This window comes from Suricata suricatta, chromosome 8, assembly GCF_006229205.1.
Source record: "Suricata suricatta isolate VVHF042 chromosome 8, meerkat_22Aug2017_6uvM2_HiC, whole genome shotgun sequence".
Classification (NCBI taxonomy): Eukaryota; Metazoa; Chordata; class Mammalia; order Carnivora; family Herpestidae; genus Suricata; species Suricata suricatta.
In genome coordinates, this window is record NC_043707.1 from 80,367,099 (window position 1) to 80,382,924 (window position 15,826).

The 15,826-nt window shown below is 41.6% G+C and overlaps 1 protein-coding gene and 1 long non-coding RNA gene across 5 annotated transcripts in view; both read right to left on the reverse strand.

Moving 5' to 3' along the window:
• ST6GALNAC3 (ST6 N-acetylgalactosaminide alpha-2,6-sialyltransferase 3) overlaps positions 1–8,420 on the reverse strand; it is a 516,687-nt gene extending 508,267 nt beyond the window's left edge. For all 4 annotated transcript variants that reach the window (XM_029948936.1, XM_029948935.1, XM_029948937.1 and 1 more), the window contains exon 1: positions 8,267–8,420. In XM_029948936.1, coding sequence (XP_029804796.1) covers positions 8,267–8,284 — 18 coding nt within the window. In that variant the 5' untranslated portion in view covers positions 8,285–8,420. The remainder of the gene's footprint in view (positions 1–8,266) is intronic.
• Positions 8,421–14,215: 5,795 nt separating this feature from the next.
• Positions 14,216–15,149, reverse strand: LOC115298650. Its single transcript, XR_003911813.1, has 2 exons — positions 15,116–15,149; positions 14,216–14,434 (listed from the first exon to the last, which is right to left on the reverse strand). It is a non-coding gene; the product is annotated as an uncharacterized LOC115298650 (long non-coding RNA).
• Between the last annotated feature and the right edge of the window lie 677 nt (positions 15,150–15,826).

Here is a 15,826-nt window from a genome sequence, read left to right on the forward strand (position 1 = left end):
GCTTTCCTCTGGCTGCCGTCAGTCTGACCAATAGGGGTGTCCTCCCCTTCAGATCCTCACCCAGTAGGCAACCCTTCCCCCGCCCCTTACACTGCTCTCATCACCTCAGTGGTCAGTGGTATCTTCTGATGGTGAGCACGAACACGTGAATAAACATCCTGTCCGATACAGTAGCCACTACCCACATTTGGCTTTTAAGACTTGAAATAGGGCTGGTGTGACTGAGAAGCCACATTATTTTATTTTATTTTATTTTATTTACACTTAAAAAACTAACAATAGATTCAACTCTTGAAAACTTCTGAGCATCTTTGGAGCAACTTGAATACATGAATCTACACTTTTGACTGTAAATGTTATAAAACCTAAATTTTTGATGAAATTTTAGCATTCTGAGAGATGCTGTAATGGCAAAATGTACACTGAATTTTGAAGACTTATGAAAAATATACAAATATCTCAATAATTTTTACATTAATTACATGTTGAGATGAAAATGTTCTGTATATACTGGGTTAAATAAAATATATTATTCAAGTAATTTCTGCCTGTTTCGTTTTGCTTTTATTTTTTTCATGTGCCTCTCGGAAAATGTAAAAGTATATGTGAGCTGCACTATATTTCCACTGGACAGCACTGCATTAAATAAACATGTGACTGTCATTACTCATATTTATCACAAAGCTGGAATCAGACTCAGAGTCGGTGCAGCTCTGACCTCTGCACCCGAAATCCTCTTTCCACCCACACCCTAGAGAACAGCCTGTCCCTCCTGGGTACCATTTTCCCTGATTGGTAAGGCAAAACCTTCAGAGAGATTTCACCCCTCTTTCTTTAGAGTCTTAGAGTCTAGTCTATTGGCAGGGCCAGGAACGCCAAACAGCCGTGCTGGGAACGACAGCCCTGCTGTCTGCAACTGTGTATTCCCCTTGTCCCAAGGAGGGGACATATCAGAACAGCTATTTGCTCATTCTAGTCCTTGAAACCTGAGGCGAGCTCCATGTGCACACTCTAATCCCACATCATGACTCATTTCCAGCACAGGACACACACATTTTACTTCCGACTCCCTTGTGATAGTGATGTTCTCAGGGCAAGATGCAAATATGATTTTCCTAACAAACCAAGTTTTTACTTCTGTGTCTAATACATTATATATATTAGGCACAGCTAATAAGTATACTAAGAAAGAAGATAGCCTTTGAAATTAGAAGTGCCTTCCAAGGATTTTCCAAATCTGGGTAAATATTAAAATATGATTGAATGAATATCAGTAATATATATATATTTTAATTTATTATTGTTTATTTTTGAGAGAGACAGACACAGTATGAGCAGGGGTGGAGGAGAATGGAGACAACTTGAAGTAGGGTCAAGGCTCCACGCTGTCAGCACAGAGGCTCAAACTCACGAACTGTGAGATCATGAGCTGAGCTGAAGTCAGATGCTTAACAAACTGAGGCACCCTGGGTATATGTTTGTATTTACATAGTTACGTTTACTATGTATATGCAGAGAAATATTTTTCTTTGTTACACAAATACTAGAAGGACTCCAGTACAAGGCTCCCAAGCCATTTCTCTGGGAATTAACTTCCCCCACTCTCCCAAGTACCAGATGTTGTGACCCCCCTCTCCCCCACATCACAGGAAATGAGAGAGACCTGGAGAGGATGGGGCACAGGGCCTCTCTGAGAATGTTACCTAGCCCAAGGCTCCTGTTTATTGAAGTCTCTGGATACGCTGGGCCAAGGTCTCTGATGAGGCCACTTTAAATGAGCTTAAAATCAGAACCAGAGCCTACTCTCCGTCCCTGAGCTGAGGGAAAAGAGAAAACAATAGTGAAAGCACAGAAAATCCCTTCACCTCACTTGAGCCATTTCCTATAACCACCTGCCTGCTGACAAACCTTGACACAGCTGTTAATGGGGAGAAGAATTAAACAATTCGGGGTGTACCTCCTCTCCCTCTACCATCTCCGCTGAAGGTGCTAATTGGCAGTAAAATGCATAAAAGGTATACATCAGAATGGCCAGGGTCGGACAGGATCTGGATAATCCATAAACTGAATAATGAGCCTTTTAATAACCAGGAGCTAACAGCAACTGTCTGTAATGGGATCCTGGTAGCACTTGTAAATCTACTCTCTCCAATTAGAAAAATGCCTTCCTCCACTTTTCCCAGAAGCCAGAAAACAGAAAAGAACTCATCCAACTCCCAGCCCTCAGGCACAAATGTGTGTTAAATTTTCAGAAACAGATAGAAGTTTTCCTCCTGGGGAGGAGATTTCATAATTTTCCCCAGCCATCTACAGGAAAGCTTAATAGGCTCCCTCTGTTTCCTCCAATCTAAACCCCTCTTTCTCCCACCAGTCCCCAAGACAGGTTTCTCAACTCAAGCTGTTATCTAACTATTAATAATACTAATAATAGTTTTGCCATATGTGTGCAATGTGTTCTGCTTTGAAGAGTGCCTTTGCAAGCATTAACTCTTTTGGACACCAATACCGCACCAGAGGGGATCCACTTGGGGAGCCTGAGTTTATAAGATTTATGGGACTCTTTTAGAAAATGGATATAAAATTACAAATACAAAAATCCAGGGCCTCTTCCCAGAACCTTGGAGGGGCCCTGAAGCTTGGCCTGAAGGTAAATTCAACTCTGTACTATCCCTCTCCTTCCCTCCCACCCCTAAAGGGACATGTGGGTTTCTCAGGCTAGGGGGAGAGGTCATGTGACTTGCCTAGGATCAAAGGGCTATTCAGTCTTGGAGGCAGAATTAGAACTTTCTTACCTCCCCAGTCTCTGCGGCCCCTCTATTTCCCCCAGTTCCTCAGTCACAAAGGAAACTCTGAAGAAGGAACAAATAAAAAAACGCAGCTAAAAGTGATCCTCACCAGGCGGGTGTTAGGAAGCTGTCTAGACTGAGCCTCGCCTGGGTAGAAGATGGTGAAGTAAACAAAGTCCCCACAAACATTCACTTCAATTGGCACTTAAGGTAAAGAGACATTAACTACATAACCACCGGGAGCCAGGGGAATCCATCTTCACCGCTTACTCACCACAGGACCTGGGACAAGTTACTTAGTGTCTCTGAACTTCGGTATCTTCATTATAAAAAAATTTACATGAGATGCTGTGTATAAAGCACTCAGCACAGGACATTCTAGGTGTTCAACAAATAGCAACTATTATTGCTGTTCTTGTTATCAGTTCATCCAAAGAGCACTGCTTTTATACAAAAGACCAGTTCCCCAGAGGGTGCAACTGAAAGTTGCAAAAGCATTCCGCTCGGTAACCCGTATGACTGAAAATTAGGCAGGATGGTGGCTGCCGAGACTTCAGCATCTCCTGTGCAGCAGAAAGAAACATCAGAGCAGATTAGACAAATGTCTTGTCCGTCCTACTTGCTGGGGTTTTCTTAGCGTTTCAGATTTATAATCTGCGCACCTGTGAAGTCTCTGTGGCTTCTCAGGCTTAGTGAAGCCACACCGGTTTCAAATACTTTGAGACCTCAATTTGAGTACCTCTGATTGGGACTGTGGGTGTTTTGTTTTGGTTTTGCTTTTGCTTTTTTGTTTGTTTTTGTTAACCTAGAGAACCAAAATGATCAGAACAAAAGATAAGCCACTCCTGTACTTCCTTCTTTCTTCCTTCCAGTCCAGCACTCCCTTTCCTCTTCCCTCCAGATTTCAAATTGGCTCCAGATTTTATAGGAGACACAGTAACAGATGTATGAGAAGCAAACTGAGAAGGAATTTAAGGCACAAAATAACTGATAAGCCCCAACCTGCTGGCTTGCTGTATGTTAGAGTGAAAACGCCATGTTACATCCATGAAGAATTCAGATGCTTACAGAGGAGGACAGATTAGGCCCATGTCTATAAACAACATCTCAAAAACCAAAAAGATAATGCATTGATACATTCAACAAGCATCTAGGTAACACTTTACTGAAAGTCAGGCTAGCGCTTATGGATACTGAGTTGAATAAGACAAGGCTTCTGCTGTCCCCAATACTCATTTGGGTAGCCACTAATATCTCCATCCGTATTCTCCCACATACCAGCAGTAGTCATCAAGTGCTCAGGAAACACTAGCTGAGTGACCTTCTGAGGGCCCCTGCCCTCTAGGGTCAGGCATGTCAGCAGCTAATCGACAGTTCAGGGTAATACCTGCTGCTAGAGAGATAAAGACTCACACCACGGGAGCACAGAGCAAACCTGCTGAAGGACAGGAAGGCTTAACCACGGATGTGACACTGAACTAGGAGTTGAAAGATAAGCAGAACTTTTGCCAGTGGAGGAGAAACAAATGACAATATAAACTTAAAAGTTTCTCTTCACTAGTAATCAAAAAAAATACAAATGACATATCGTTCTTATCTATTACATTTCAGAGACTTTAAAACACACACACACACTACTTGGCAAGAGACGGGTTCTTTCTTGATTTAATTGTTCACAACAGCACAGCTACCCAGGAAAGCCTAATCAGGAGCATGGCAAGAAAGGAAAACTTAGATTTGTATTTTGGGGGTTTTTTTGTTTATTTTTGTTTTGTTTTGTTTGCTTATGTATTTATTTTGAGAGAGAGCACATGTGCTTGTGCACGTTTGCAAGCAAGCAGGGGAGGGGCAGAGAGAGACAGAGAGAGAGAGAGAGAGAGAGAGAGAGAGAGAGAGAGAGACAGGATCCAAGCAGGCTCTGCACTGTCAGTGTGCAGAGCCCAAGGCAGGGCTCAATCTCATGAACCGGGAGATCATGACCTCAACCAAAATCAAGAGTCGGACACTCAACTGACACAGCCACCCAGAGCGCCCCAGACTTGTTTTTCCTGAACTATAAATAGCCTGTCCTCTCTAACGTGCAGATATTCCCACTTAATCCCTAGAAGAACCCATTAAGGAATGCATGATCATCTCCATTCCAGAAACTGGAGCAGTGAAATCAAGAAACTTGCTTGTGGTTATACAATAAGTAAGTGGTAGCACCATAATTAAAACCCACGTATTTCTGGCTTCGAAGCCCATACAATGTGGAATGAATACGTATTTCACAATTAAATGATTAATGAGGCGATAGTCATCATTCTGTTATAAGAGCCAGCTTCGTGCTTGGGCAGAATGGGCCTTCAACGTACACAGCACCTCGAGGGGATGGCTCTGTATGCTGCCAAAGCCCATGCGTGCCCTGTCATGGGCTTCTCTTCTTAGCTAGTCAGAGAGTCCTGCTTTTAGGGTCACTGCTGTGTAGGCAATAACCTCTCTCTCTCAGTTTTCTCATATATAAAATGGATAATATAATCTACTTCAAAAATCTCTTGAGAAAATTAGTTTTCATCCAGAGAGTACAGTTAACACTGCCTCAAAAGTTATCTTTCAAAAACACAAGCTCCATAACAGTAAATTCGATTCAGTCCTCAGAATCTAGCTCCAACATAGTAAATGGAAACCCTGTCTTTAAAAAAAAATTATGTTTTATTTTTTTTATTTTTGAGAGAGAGACAGAGCATGAGCGCAGAAGAGGCAGAGAGACGGGGAGACACAGGATCTGAAGCAGACTCCAGGCTCCAGAATGTCAGCACAAAGCCCAACATGGGGCTGAAATCCACGCACTGTGAGATCATAACCTGAGCCAAAGTCAGATGCTTAACCCACTGAGCCACCCAGGCGCCCCAGAAAGCCTGTCTTGACTAGCCTATAGGAGGGTTCACTGCTCTCTCCCTCTGTGCCCTATTATGCCTTCCACAGATCTATGTTACTCTTCACACTGTAACATAAATGTGCATTTACTTTTCTATCCCTTTTACTATACTGTAAGCCACTTGAGAACCAAGTCAATGGTGCATACATTTTGTGATGCCAACACCAAGTCCAAGGCTGGCATGTGCAGAAAGTGTTTAAAAAAGATGAAAAAGTCCATCATTTTAACTTCATAAAACCCTGCCAGATCATTATAATTATTTACCTTCTAAAATGAGCAAGTTACAAGGACTACCTAAAATCACATACAGGAGACCAAGCTTGCACTGAATTCAGGTGTCTCCAGATTCTTCACTTCCATGCATGGCCTTTCAAAGACAATAAGGGGGAAAGGCCTACCAAAGGCCATGGAGACCATTACTGCACAAAAGTACTCTGTCAAATACGGTAAGGGCTCTGAATGGTATTAGGACATCTTAGAAAGTGGTCACCTGCAAAAGTACAGAGAATAGCACTAAAGTATAGGAAAGGTTGGCAGATTTGGGTCTAACTCCATGTTCACTTTGTCCTTAACCCTGTTGCCTTAGGAAAATCTCTTAAACTGAGGACTCAGCTTCCTCATCTGTAAAATGGGGTTTTAAACAATGTTACTCACCTTGCAAGGTCTGATGTAAGAATGAGAGTTGTATTAGATCAAACACACAGAGAATATAGTAAGGATTCTTTTCATAATCATTACATGTCAGAAAAAAAGTAGCACCTGTTAATGCCTATGCTACAAAGTCATTTTCATACCCTATCTTACTTTATCCCCACAGCAACCCTGTGGAGTATCTGCTATTATTTCTATCTTACGTTGAGGAAACTACACAGAGTCATTTAAGTAAGTTGTCCAAGGCCACATAGGGGCAAATGGCCAAACCTACATTCCAACCAAGACCTTTCTGAGTCCAAACCTCTTTATAGTTTACCTGTCTACTTCCCAAATGAATTTCAGTGGAGGAAAGATAAGGAGGAATCAGATATGCCCCAAATGTCTAAGGTTAATGTGAGGTGCTTGAAAAGAAAGTTTGGATCAGATTCATGAGTAGCTTGGGATATGCATTAAAAATGTTTGGAATATGTGTGACATGAGGTGGGAGAAACCAAAAGAAGATAGCCAATGACAAATGTCATGCTCCTCAATTGCCCTTTCAGCTAATAATATAATACAGTAAAGATGAGTTGTATTCTTATTTCACTATTTGTGCTCCAAATTAAAAATCCCATATTGTAATAGGGATGTATTTTTTACATATTTCCTCTTGATCTTGCGACCATTCGTTATGTCCCCAAAAATGTTCCAAAACCAAACAGAGGAAGTTCAGAAAAGTCACAGGAAATATGCAACCTCTTTTACTCAAAGAAACAAAAAGGGAAAAAAAAAAAACCAAAACCCTCTACTAGGTTAGTCTCTTATTTGTATCATTACCACCAAGACATGTTGTAAGATGACTCAGGTAACAAACAGTAGATAGCTTCAAAACACCCCAAAAAGAAACAAATGCTATTTCACAATAAACAACAACAAAAAACTTTTTCTGGTGTTTTCCTCGGTCACACACAGCTCCCCCAACCTTGGAACAAACAGGTCTTTGCATTCTCCATTCAAGGCCCAGGAAATCATGCTGTGAATGTTTTTGATCCCGGCCGTCAGGAGTCAGGTTAGGCAGGAGGAGGAACAGTCAGGAGAAAAATGAAAACAGAAAACAAACAAAACACATCTGCCCATGGAATGGAAAGTTCTCAAATCAGGCACTGATACCATGTTTTCCCACCTGACACCACAAAGCTGTAAACCCAGAAAGATGCTTGGTCCAGGCTAAGAACACAGACATGGAGAAAGAAAACTCAACAAAGAAGAGGTGGCTCCGTGGACTCCGATATGGAGTGAAATCATTGGGTCTGTTCAAATTTGTGAGTTTAAGGAGGGTTGGAGATTCTCTACTAATAAAAACAGCTTTCTATGAACTTTTCCAAAGTAGAGTTAATGGCACCATAGAGCTAGCAGGTCTCGTGGAAAACTCATTCCTAAGGGACTACCTGTAAACTCAAAAGTTTTTGTCTTCACAAGATCAAATGCTCAATAGAACCCCCTCTGCTCACTCTCACCCCCATTCAAAGTGCTATAACCTTTACCACCAGTACCCAATGTCCACACTCCTCTCCATTCTCCTTGGCCCCTGAAAGGCCTCGAGCAGGAGAGCCACGGGACCCGCGGGAGCACCCCTCCCCTCCCTGCCATCACCATTATTCGGCACACAGCCCTGCTTTCCCCTGGAGCCAACAGTCTGCAGCTCCTTCAATGCAGGCGCGAGCAGGCAGGAATGGTGGGAAGAGAAGCTGTGCCAGCTGCATGTTTCAGAATCTCCCTCCATATGCATTTGCCAAAGGAACAAAAAGAAAATCAATGCCAGAAAAAGACAACTGAGATGAGGATGCGGTGGGACCGCGGCTGACTCCTTGCCTCTTAGCAGCAAGGGGTTGGCCAACCACGCGTCCGAGCCTCAGATCCGAGTCGTTACCTTCAGGATGCAGGCCATGGCGCTCCGCCGGCCCTTCTGCCACCGAGTAGCAGGCGCGCCTGGGTCAGGGGCAGACTCGGCGACAGGCAGGAGGCTGGTACCGCGGCAGGACCGCTCCAACCCACATTCCTGCAGATCCAAATAAGGGGACCGCGGAGCGAGCTGCGCGGGCATAGGCCCCGCCTCCCCTGCCGCGGGCCCGCCCCCCGGCCCGTCCACAGGCTGGCGGCCCTCGAGGCCCCGCCCCCGGGTTACGTGCCGTCCCGGTCTCCCGCGGCTGCCCCAGGATGCTTGCTACTTTTTCTTTTCTCTCTCCCTCTCTCTCACTCTCTCCCTCCTTCTCTCCCCCTCTCCTTCTCTCCCCGCCCCCTCTCTTTTTTTTTCCCCCCAGTAAACGTTCTGTAGTTCAACGTATACAAAGTCTGCTCTGTAGCAGGCAGGGATCCGGCTGGGGAGAGAAAGCGGCCTTTTCTTCCCCATTTGGTCTCCGATAACAGATCAGAGAACTTCTTGAAGACATTTCACACTTTTTAAAAAGTTAACTGAGTCTGGAATCCCTCCTTCTACAGGTACTGGGCACATCAAAGGATTCTTCAAAAGTAGCAAATGAAATTCTCCCTGGGCTGGTTTAAGGATAGAGCCTTCACTCTGCTTAAAAATGCTGTGATAGGCTCATCCAGAATTAATAATATGCCACTAATAGGGGAGCACAAATACCTATCAACAAAAGATGCCGGAAATGTATACTGTGTATGTTTTGTGTGTATGTACACGTACACACACGTATGCATTGCTTTCTTGGTTTAAGCTTGTGTGTTCATGAAAAATGTGTATATAAATATATAGTAAGTAGAATATAAGTATCTATGTGAAAATTTAATATATTCTCGTATATATACATTGAGTGTATATGTATATAAATTATGTTTGTGGGGTTCCTGGGTGACTCAGGTCATGATCTCACAGTTCATGGGTTCCAGCCTGCCTCAGACTCTGTGCTGACTGCTCAGAGTCTGGAGCCTGTTTCTGATTCTATGTCTCCCTCTCTTTCTGACCCTCCCCTGCTCACGTTCCATCTCTCTCTCTCAAAAATAAACAAACATTAAAAAATAATTTTTTAAATTGCATTTGTGCCCACAAGCACAGGACTTTGCTCTTCCCTGCTACAAGTTTAGAATTTGAATGAACTTTGTTGCAACTTCAGTAACAAGGTTAAACCTAAACTTTCCTGTTAGGTTTAGAAATCCAGGAAAGTCATTCTTCACCATCTACCCTGAAGCCCCTGATGATAAAACAAAAGGTGATAGAGCAGCGTTAAGAGGCAGGCAGCCTGGGAGAAGATAATGTTTTGAGACCTTTCCACCCTTCCTTAACCGTCTGGTTGGAATGAAAATCAACAAAGAAAGCCCAATCCCCAAGCAAGGAACTGGCTAAGAGAAACAGTTATTTCTATGAGGAAAGTGGCACCACACAGAAGAAGAGAGAGAGAGAGAGAGCGCAGTCTGTATATATACACAGATTTCCACCACTTGGTCTGTCAGAGAAATCTTAAAACCAGGCCCAAAATATTTACCCAAAAGAGGTTTCACTTGCTAGAAGCCCTGTCTGGTTTGCCTACATGGAGTCAGGAAAAGCACTGTGGGCTGCTGGTGGCTGTGACGTCATGAGATTGGCTCACAAACCACAAGGCAGAAACCAGGCTTTCAAGGGATTTGGTGTTTTCTTGGTGTGAACATTCAGAATCCTGAGAGAGCAGGAGGCACCACAGGAAAAGCATTGCAAAAACGGAAACTGGACAGACTACCTGCTCCCAGGGAATGTTCCTTTCTCAGTCTCCCTAAAGAACCACATCCTGCTCTCCCACTCCTTCCTCCAGCATGTCCTTGAGCTTCAGAGATCTGCTATGTTTTCAATAAGAACTCGTTGATCAGGCCTGTATATTTTTTAGGACTGTATATTTTAAACCACTGCTTTAGCTCATGGCCTTTAGTAGGCCAAGAAAACTCCATATCTTATTTAGTTATGAATTCAACAAAACTTTACTGGGCTGCTACTGGAAGATAAATCTTTTTTGAGCTACCACTAACTAGAGGAGGGAAAAAAATGTATTGGGGTACTACAGGACCTGTCAGAGATAAGAGAATGATTTTCATGGTCTCTACCATCATCCCAGGTTCAGGGAAGTGGAAACGACAAGAGATACATGATAATATAACATGGTAAGGCCTTTAACCAAAGTGGAAACAAAGCTCTAAGAGAGACTGAGCCTGGCAGGGTGGCAGGAGAGAGGGGCAGGGTTAGGCAGATCACATCATTCCCTCTCCAGAAAGTCTGCAGGTCTGGGCAACAACACATCTGACTCTAATGAGCAGCCTTGTTGAGCACCTCCTTACTGGGTGACTTTGATCAAGTCTCATCCTTCTGTTTAACCTTTAGGTTTACAGTAGTATACATCCTTGCAACAATTAAATGATATGATGTTTATAAATCCACTCACCTCAATTTCTGGTCCTATGGACACTCCCAAAATGGTAGCTCTTTATCTGGAGGAAGAAAAAAAAAAACCTTTGACTAAAGATAGCTCACGGAGGGGTGCCTGGGTGGCTCAGTTGGTTGAGCATCCAACTCTTGATTTCAGCTCAAGTCATGATCCCAGGTTGTGGAACTGATCCCTATGTTGGGTTCCATGCTGAACATGGAGCCTGCTTGAGATTCTCTCTCTTTCACCCTGTTCCCTCTCCCTCTGCCCTTCTCCCCTGCTTGCTGGCTCTCTCTCATAGGAAAGGATGAATAGGATGATTACCATTCACCAGGAATGTCTCAGAAAGATAAACATTGACGAGACAAACAGCATCCTGTGGCCTCGGTACACCCATGGGAGGGTGTGGTGAGGGCTTTACCAGCTCCATCAGTCTGGGTACGGTTCTCCCAATTCAACTATCACTCACCCATGCCCACAATTCCCAAAATGTTATTTTTTAAATTAACACCCACAGTTAGGCCTAAACACAGCCTAAATAAAGCATTTATAGCAACCTAAAAACAAACCCAATAGATTCTACAATAAATTTGGACTAAAATTTTACAAATCCGGGCAGATGTTTTACAAAACACAATCACTATCTTAGATGGACAGCAGTTGGATGGGAAAATGCAGTAGGATGGAAGTAAAAACAGGTTCTGAACCTATTAAGGAATGAATGTGCAGATCCAGTATGGCCAGGATCTTTTTTTGTTTTATAAATTGCCACACTATAGTCTAGCCCATAGATGTAGCACAATTTTCCAAGTCTCAAGTTATGTGACTTAGAGTCAAAAACCTATTTCCAAAATTAACAAGATGGATGCATCTTGCAATTAAATATAATAACCCATATGACCTGCAAAACAGCAATCTGGATGCTGTCATCCTCAGCTGGTAAGTGGGAGGACAAGAATTTGAACCCAGGTAATTTGACTTCTGCATCTGCCCTCTTAACAGCTACACTCTGCCCGGTATGTTAGGAGCCCAATCTCTACCATCTGGCACCATTTAGATTTATTGTTGTCTAAAGTTTGTAGTCAGAAAACCTAGGGTAAGTATATATCCTCCAGAAGATACAAAACCTTAGGGTAAATATGTAAGTATGTAGAAGATAGTCTTTGTCTATCTGAATGCACAAGGTAGGTACATTCACCTTCAATCTATCAGCCCTCAGCCGCTGGGTCCTTTAATAAAGACACCGTACATCCCATCTAGATCTCCCGTACAACCAAGCTGTTACACCTTCTGCCCATGAGAACTGCCTCCCACCAAAGACTCTCACTATAGTATCTCCACTACAATACAGAGCCTGCCATGTAGAAACCTCCCTGCCCTTGCTTTCCTTCACACAAGATCCTTGGGGGCTGGTCCTATGGTTACCTGGGTCTCCCTAGGGCTTTTCTTGGCTCCTATTGGTCCATCTTCCCCCTCCCCATAGGCCTTTTACCAATGAGATCTCAATATGCCTTAAGGCTGAGGCCTCATGAGTTATGACCAGTCATGGGCTAAAATGTCCTATTTAAATTCAGTTTTGCTTCATTGTAAACAGCCCCATTACAAAGTAATTCTCAGTTATACAGTTTCCTGATAGAAATAGAATTAAAATGAAGACTCCCATAACTTTTCCAATTTCATCTTGCACACATATTAATTTAATATATTTATATTCAACACAGAGTCATTTATTAAGGTTTTAATTGGATCTCAATTTTTCCCATCTAAAGACTTTAAATGAATTCCAGATATCATAAACCTCTTCTTGTCATCCACTACATAAATTATGCTTCCATAGGTGACTGTGACTGGAAGATCCATTATACAATGTTATAGGAAAGTCATTTTTTTATTTTACATTTTGAGCCAGAATAGGAAATGATTTTTTTTCTAGAAACCATTGCACTATTATAATGCAATGACCTAGGAACTTTTTTATATCATAAAGCACAGGCCTATCCTGTCTATGTCCATGTGCATGTCTATATCAATATCTGTGTCCAAGTATGTCTATGAATGTGCTCTTTTAGATATACATTTATGAGAATCTGTTGACATGTGGAGTAAGCTTCATTTCCCTCCATTTTGGATAGCAGATCATTCTAAAACGTCATCCGTTTTGCATTCCCAAAACATAAGCTTACTGCTTTTTTTCAAAGCTTTATACAGTTCTAATCCAGAACTCATCATTATCCCTGACTATACTCATACTTATCTGGGATGAACTCCAAAACAAGCTATGCATGCTTTAAAGTTGCATCTTAAAAATATTATATATTTTCTCCTTCTCCCTTAATGTTCCATCTCAACTTCATCGCAGGTCTACTCTTCCTATTGGAAGTTCTCATCTTTTTTCAAATTTTTTTTCAAATGAACAAAAAAAGAAAAAAATCTGTTTTTAATTAAGAGAAAAGTCTGAAATTAATGCTCTTTAATGTTCTAGGTTTTAAGCAGATTTCTTTTTCTTAAACAATTCCCCTCTAAGATATTTTAAAAATATAATCAATTGAAAGTAAATATGGCTGGAAGCACAGGCATGTAGTTTGAATTTGGTTTGTATTGGATTTCTCTAAGGCTGCTGAAGGCTCCATTATTAATTGAGTCTGAAATTTCTTAACCACGTTTCTTCAAGTTTGTTTTCTTTTTATTGTGAGATTCTTCCCCTGTGTGTTTCTGTACACTCTTCTTAGATTTCACCTTTAGTGAGGTTTGATGACATACTGTCTTAAAATATTAGAGTGGAAATCTAGTACTTGAAACGCATCCATGGTGGATCCGATGGGGACACCCACAGGACAGGGTCTTGCTGTTGGCCTCCGTATGCAGCTTGTTTTGCCCGAACCATTTTTTGTCTAATGATTTGGCTCTCACAAATCCTCTGGGAAAAGCTAGGACGTTTTGCTAATCCCGTGTTAACGATACAAACCCTCATTTTTTCTATCTATGTCTGGCTATTGTAGGAAAGGTAGGAGAAGCACAAAGTCATGCAGTCCACAGAAGAATGGTCCAAGAAGAAGTCATCTAAATACACTCTTAGAGGGGTGCCTGGGTGGCTCAGTCAATTGGGTGTCTGACTTCGGCTCAGGTCATGATCTTGTGATCTTGTGAGTTCAAGCCCTGTTTTGGGCTCTGTGCTGGAGCCTGCTTTTCATTCTGTGTCTCCATTTCTCTCTGCCCCTCCCCTGCTCACTCTCTATCTCAAAAATAAACATTAAAAAATATATATGTACTCTCAGAGAAGCCTCAGAAAACAAGGTGTTGTTTTGTATCCAACAACTTCAAAATCCATGAGCGCTGCTGTCAGCACACTTGTGTGAAGTTAGGATGGACAACCTGAGACACAGAGAGTCAACCTGAGAGAGTCAAGGGGCACATCCCATACAGAAAAGCCATTCATTCTTTTCAAGAAAAACAACCATAAAACAACAGTGCACTTAGGAATCCGAAATATTTTGTTCATTTGTCGATTTAACAAACATTTGCAAGCTCAGGTGATGTGTTCAGGAACCAGAGATAGTTGGGCTCCTTTCTATTTGCAAAACCTTCAATGGTGCCTCTTTATCTCCAGAGCTGGGTATAATTACAGGCCCTTCAACCTTTCTTTCCACCATTATTGCCCAGTGGTCTCTTACACCAGGATTCAGCAAACTCTGTAAAGATTTAGACAGTGAATGTTTAAACTTTAGACCATTAGGTATCTGTTGAAACTACTCAACTCTGCCACTGTAGCTCAAAAACAGTCAAACCTAAACAAAGAGTGGCCGTGAGCCAATGAAATTTATTTATGGACACTAAATTTCATATAATTTTCAGTGTTATGAAATATCATTCTATGTTTTCCTCAACACCAAAAACTATACAATCGATTCTTGGTTCTGAAGGTATACAAAAGCAGTCTGGAGGCCAGATTCGGCCTAACAGTAGTTTGTGAATCCATCTTAATCTTTGTACTCTTCATTCGGCCGTATTTTATCCTCAAGGCCTGGACCAAATCCCAGTTGGTCCTTGATATCTTTTTTGACCACCCTAGTCTACTGCTGTTTCCCCTACTTGAATTCCAGCAATTTCTGTTTACAAAATTCCTTGGCAATTTATCACATCCTATCATTTCTTCTAGCATTAACTTGTCTTATTACCTAAATCTTTATTTTGCCTTTCATTTTTGGCCTTACTTCCCAAATAGATCACAAGCTTCCTATTTTTTTTTCCCCTTGCATTCTGTACCTCTCTGTGCCCCAAGCAAGGAAATACAGCAACTCTGAAGAGATAACTAAGAATGCCTGGTAAGAAGCTCCTACAAATTTATAAAATTGAAAATCAAGTTGTCCTACCATTTTGGACACCATTCAAAAATGTTGAGAAGAGAATTTTGGACGTATTATTGAGTCCTCCATCACATATGATATTCTCAGGTCATTCCTATAAAGAAGGAATGTATCAGATTATCTTACTGGGGGTTTTTTATTTGTTTTTTTGGAGTTTTTTTGTTTTATTTTTTAATCAACAGAGGGATTACATGATTTAGATGGATTCTGTAGTCCATGTTTAATGACAAGAGTGGCCTGTAATTATCCCTGTGGGTGTTCTCGGTTGATTAGGAAATCAGTGATGCTTTTCTTTTAAGTGGAAGCTGCCTTATTTCCATCCTGATTTTTAAAAAATCACCCTATCAGTCACATTGCATTAGGTTTATTCAATATTTATTCTCATTAAAAATGACTCGCTGACTTACACTATGATTTCTTTTAATCATTCCACTTTATGTTATCTTTATTTTCATTTAATGAGATAAATACGATCTTATACATAAATCTGTTTTGTCTAATAGATGAAGAAAAGATATGGGTTTTCAAAGGTATTAAATATTTAAATGACTGAGCTTACAGTTTTCACTGACACCTCTGTAATTAAGAAATATTAAGAAGTTACTAAATAATGGCATATCCCAAATAGGATTAGTCTTCTGTTCCAGGTGGTATTTAAGTGCAGCAGTATTTAAGACAAGCATCACATGATTTGGATGCCAGAAAAATGTCACTTCA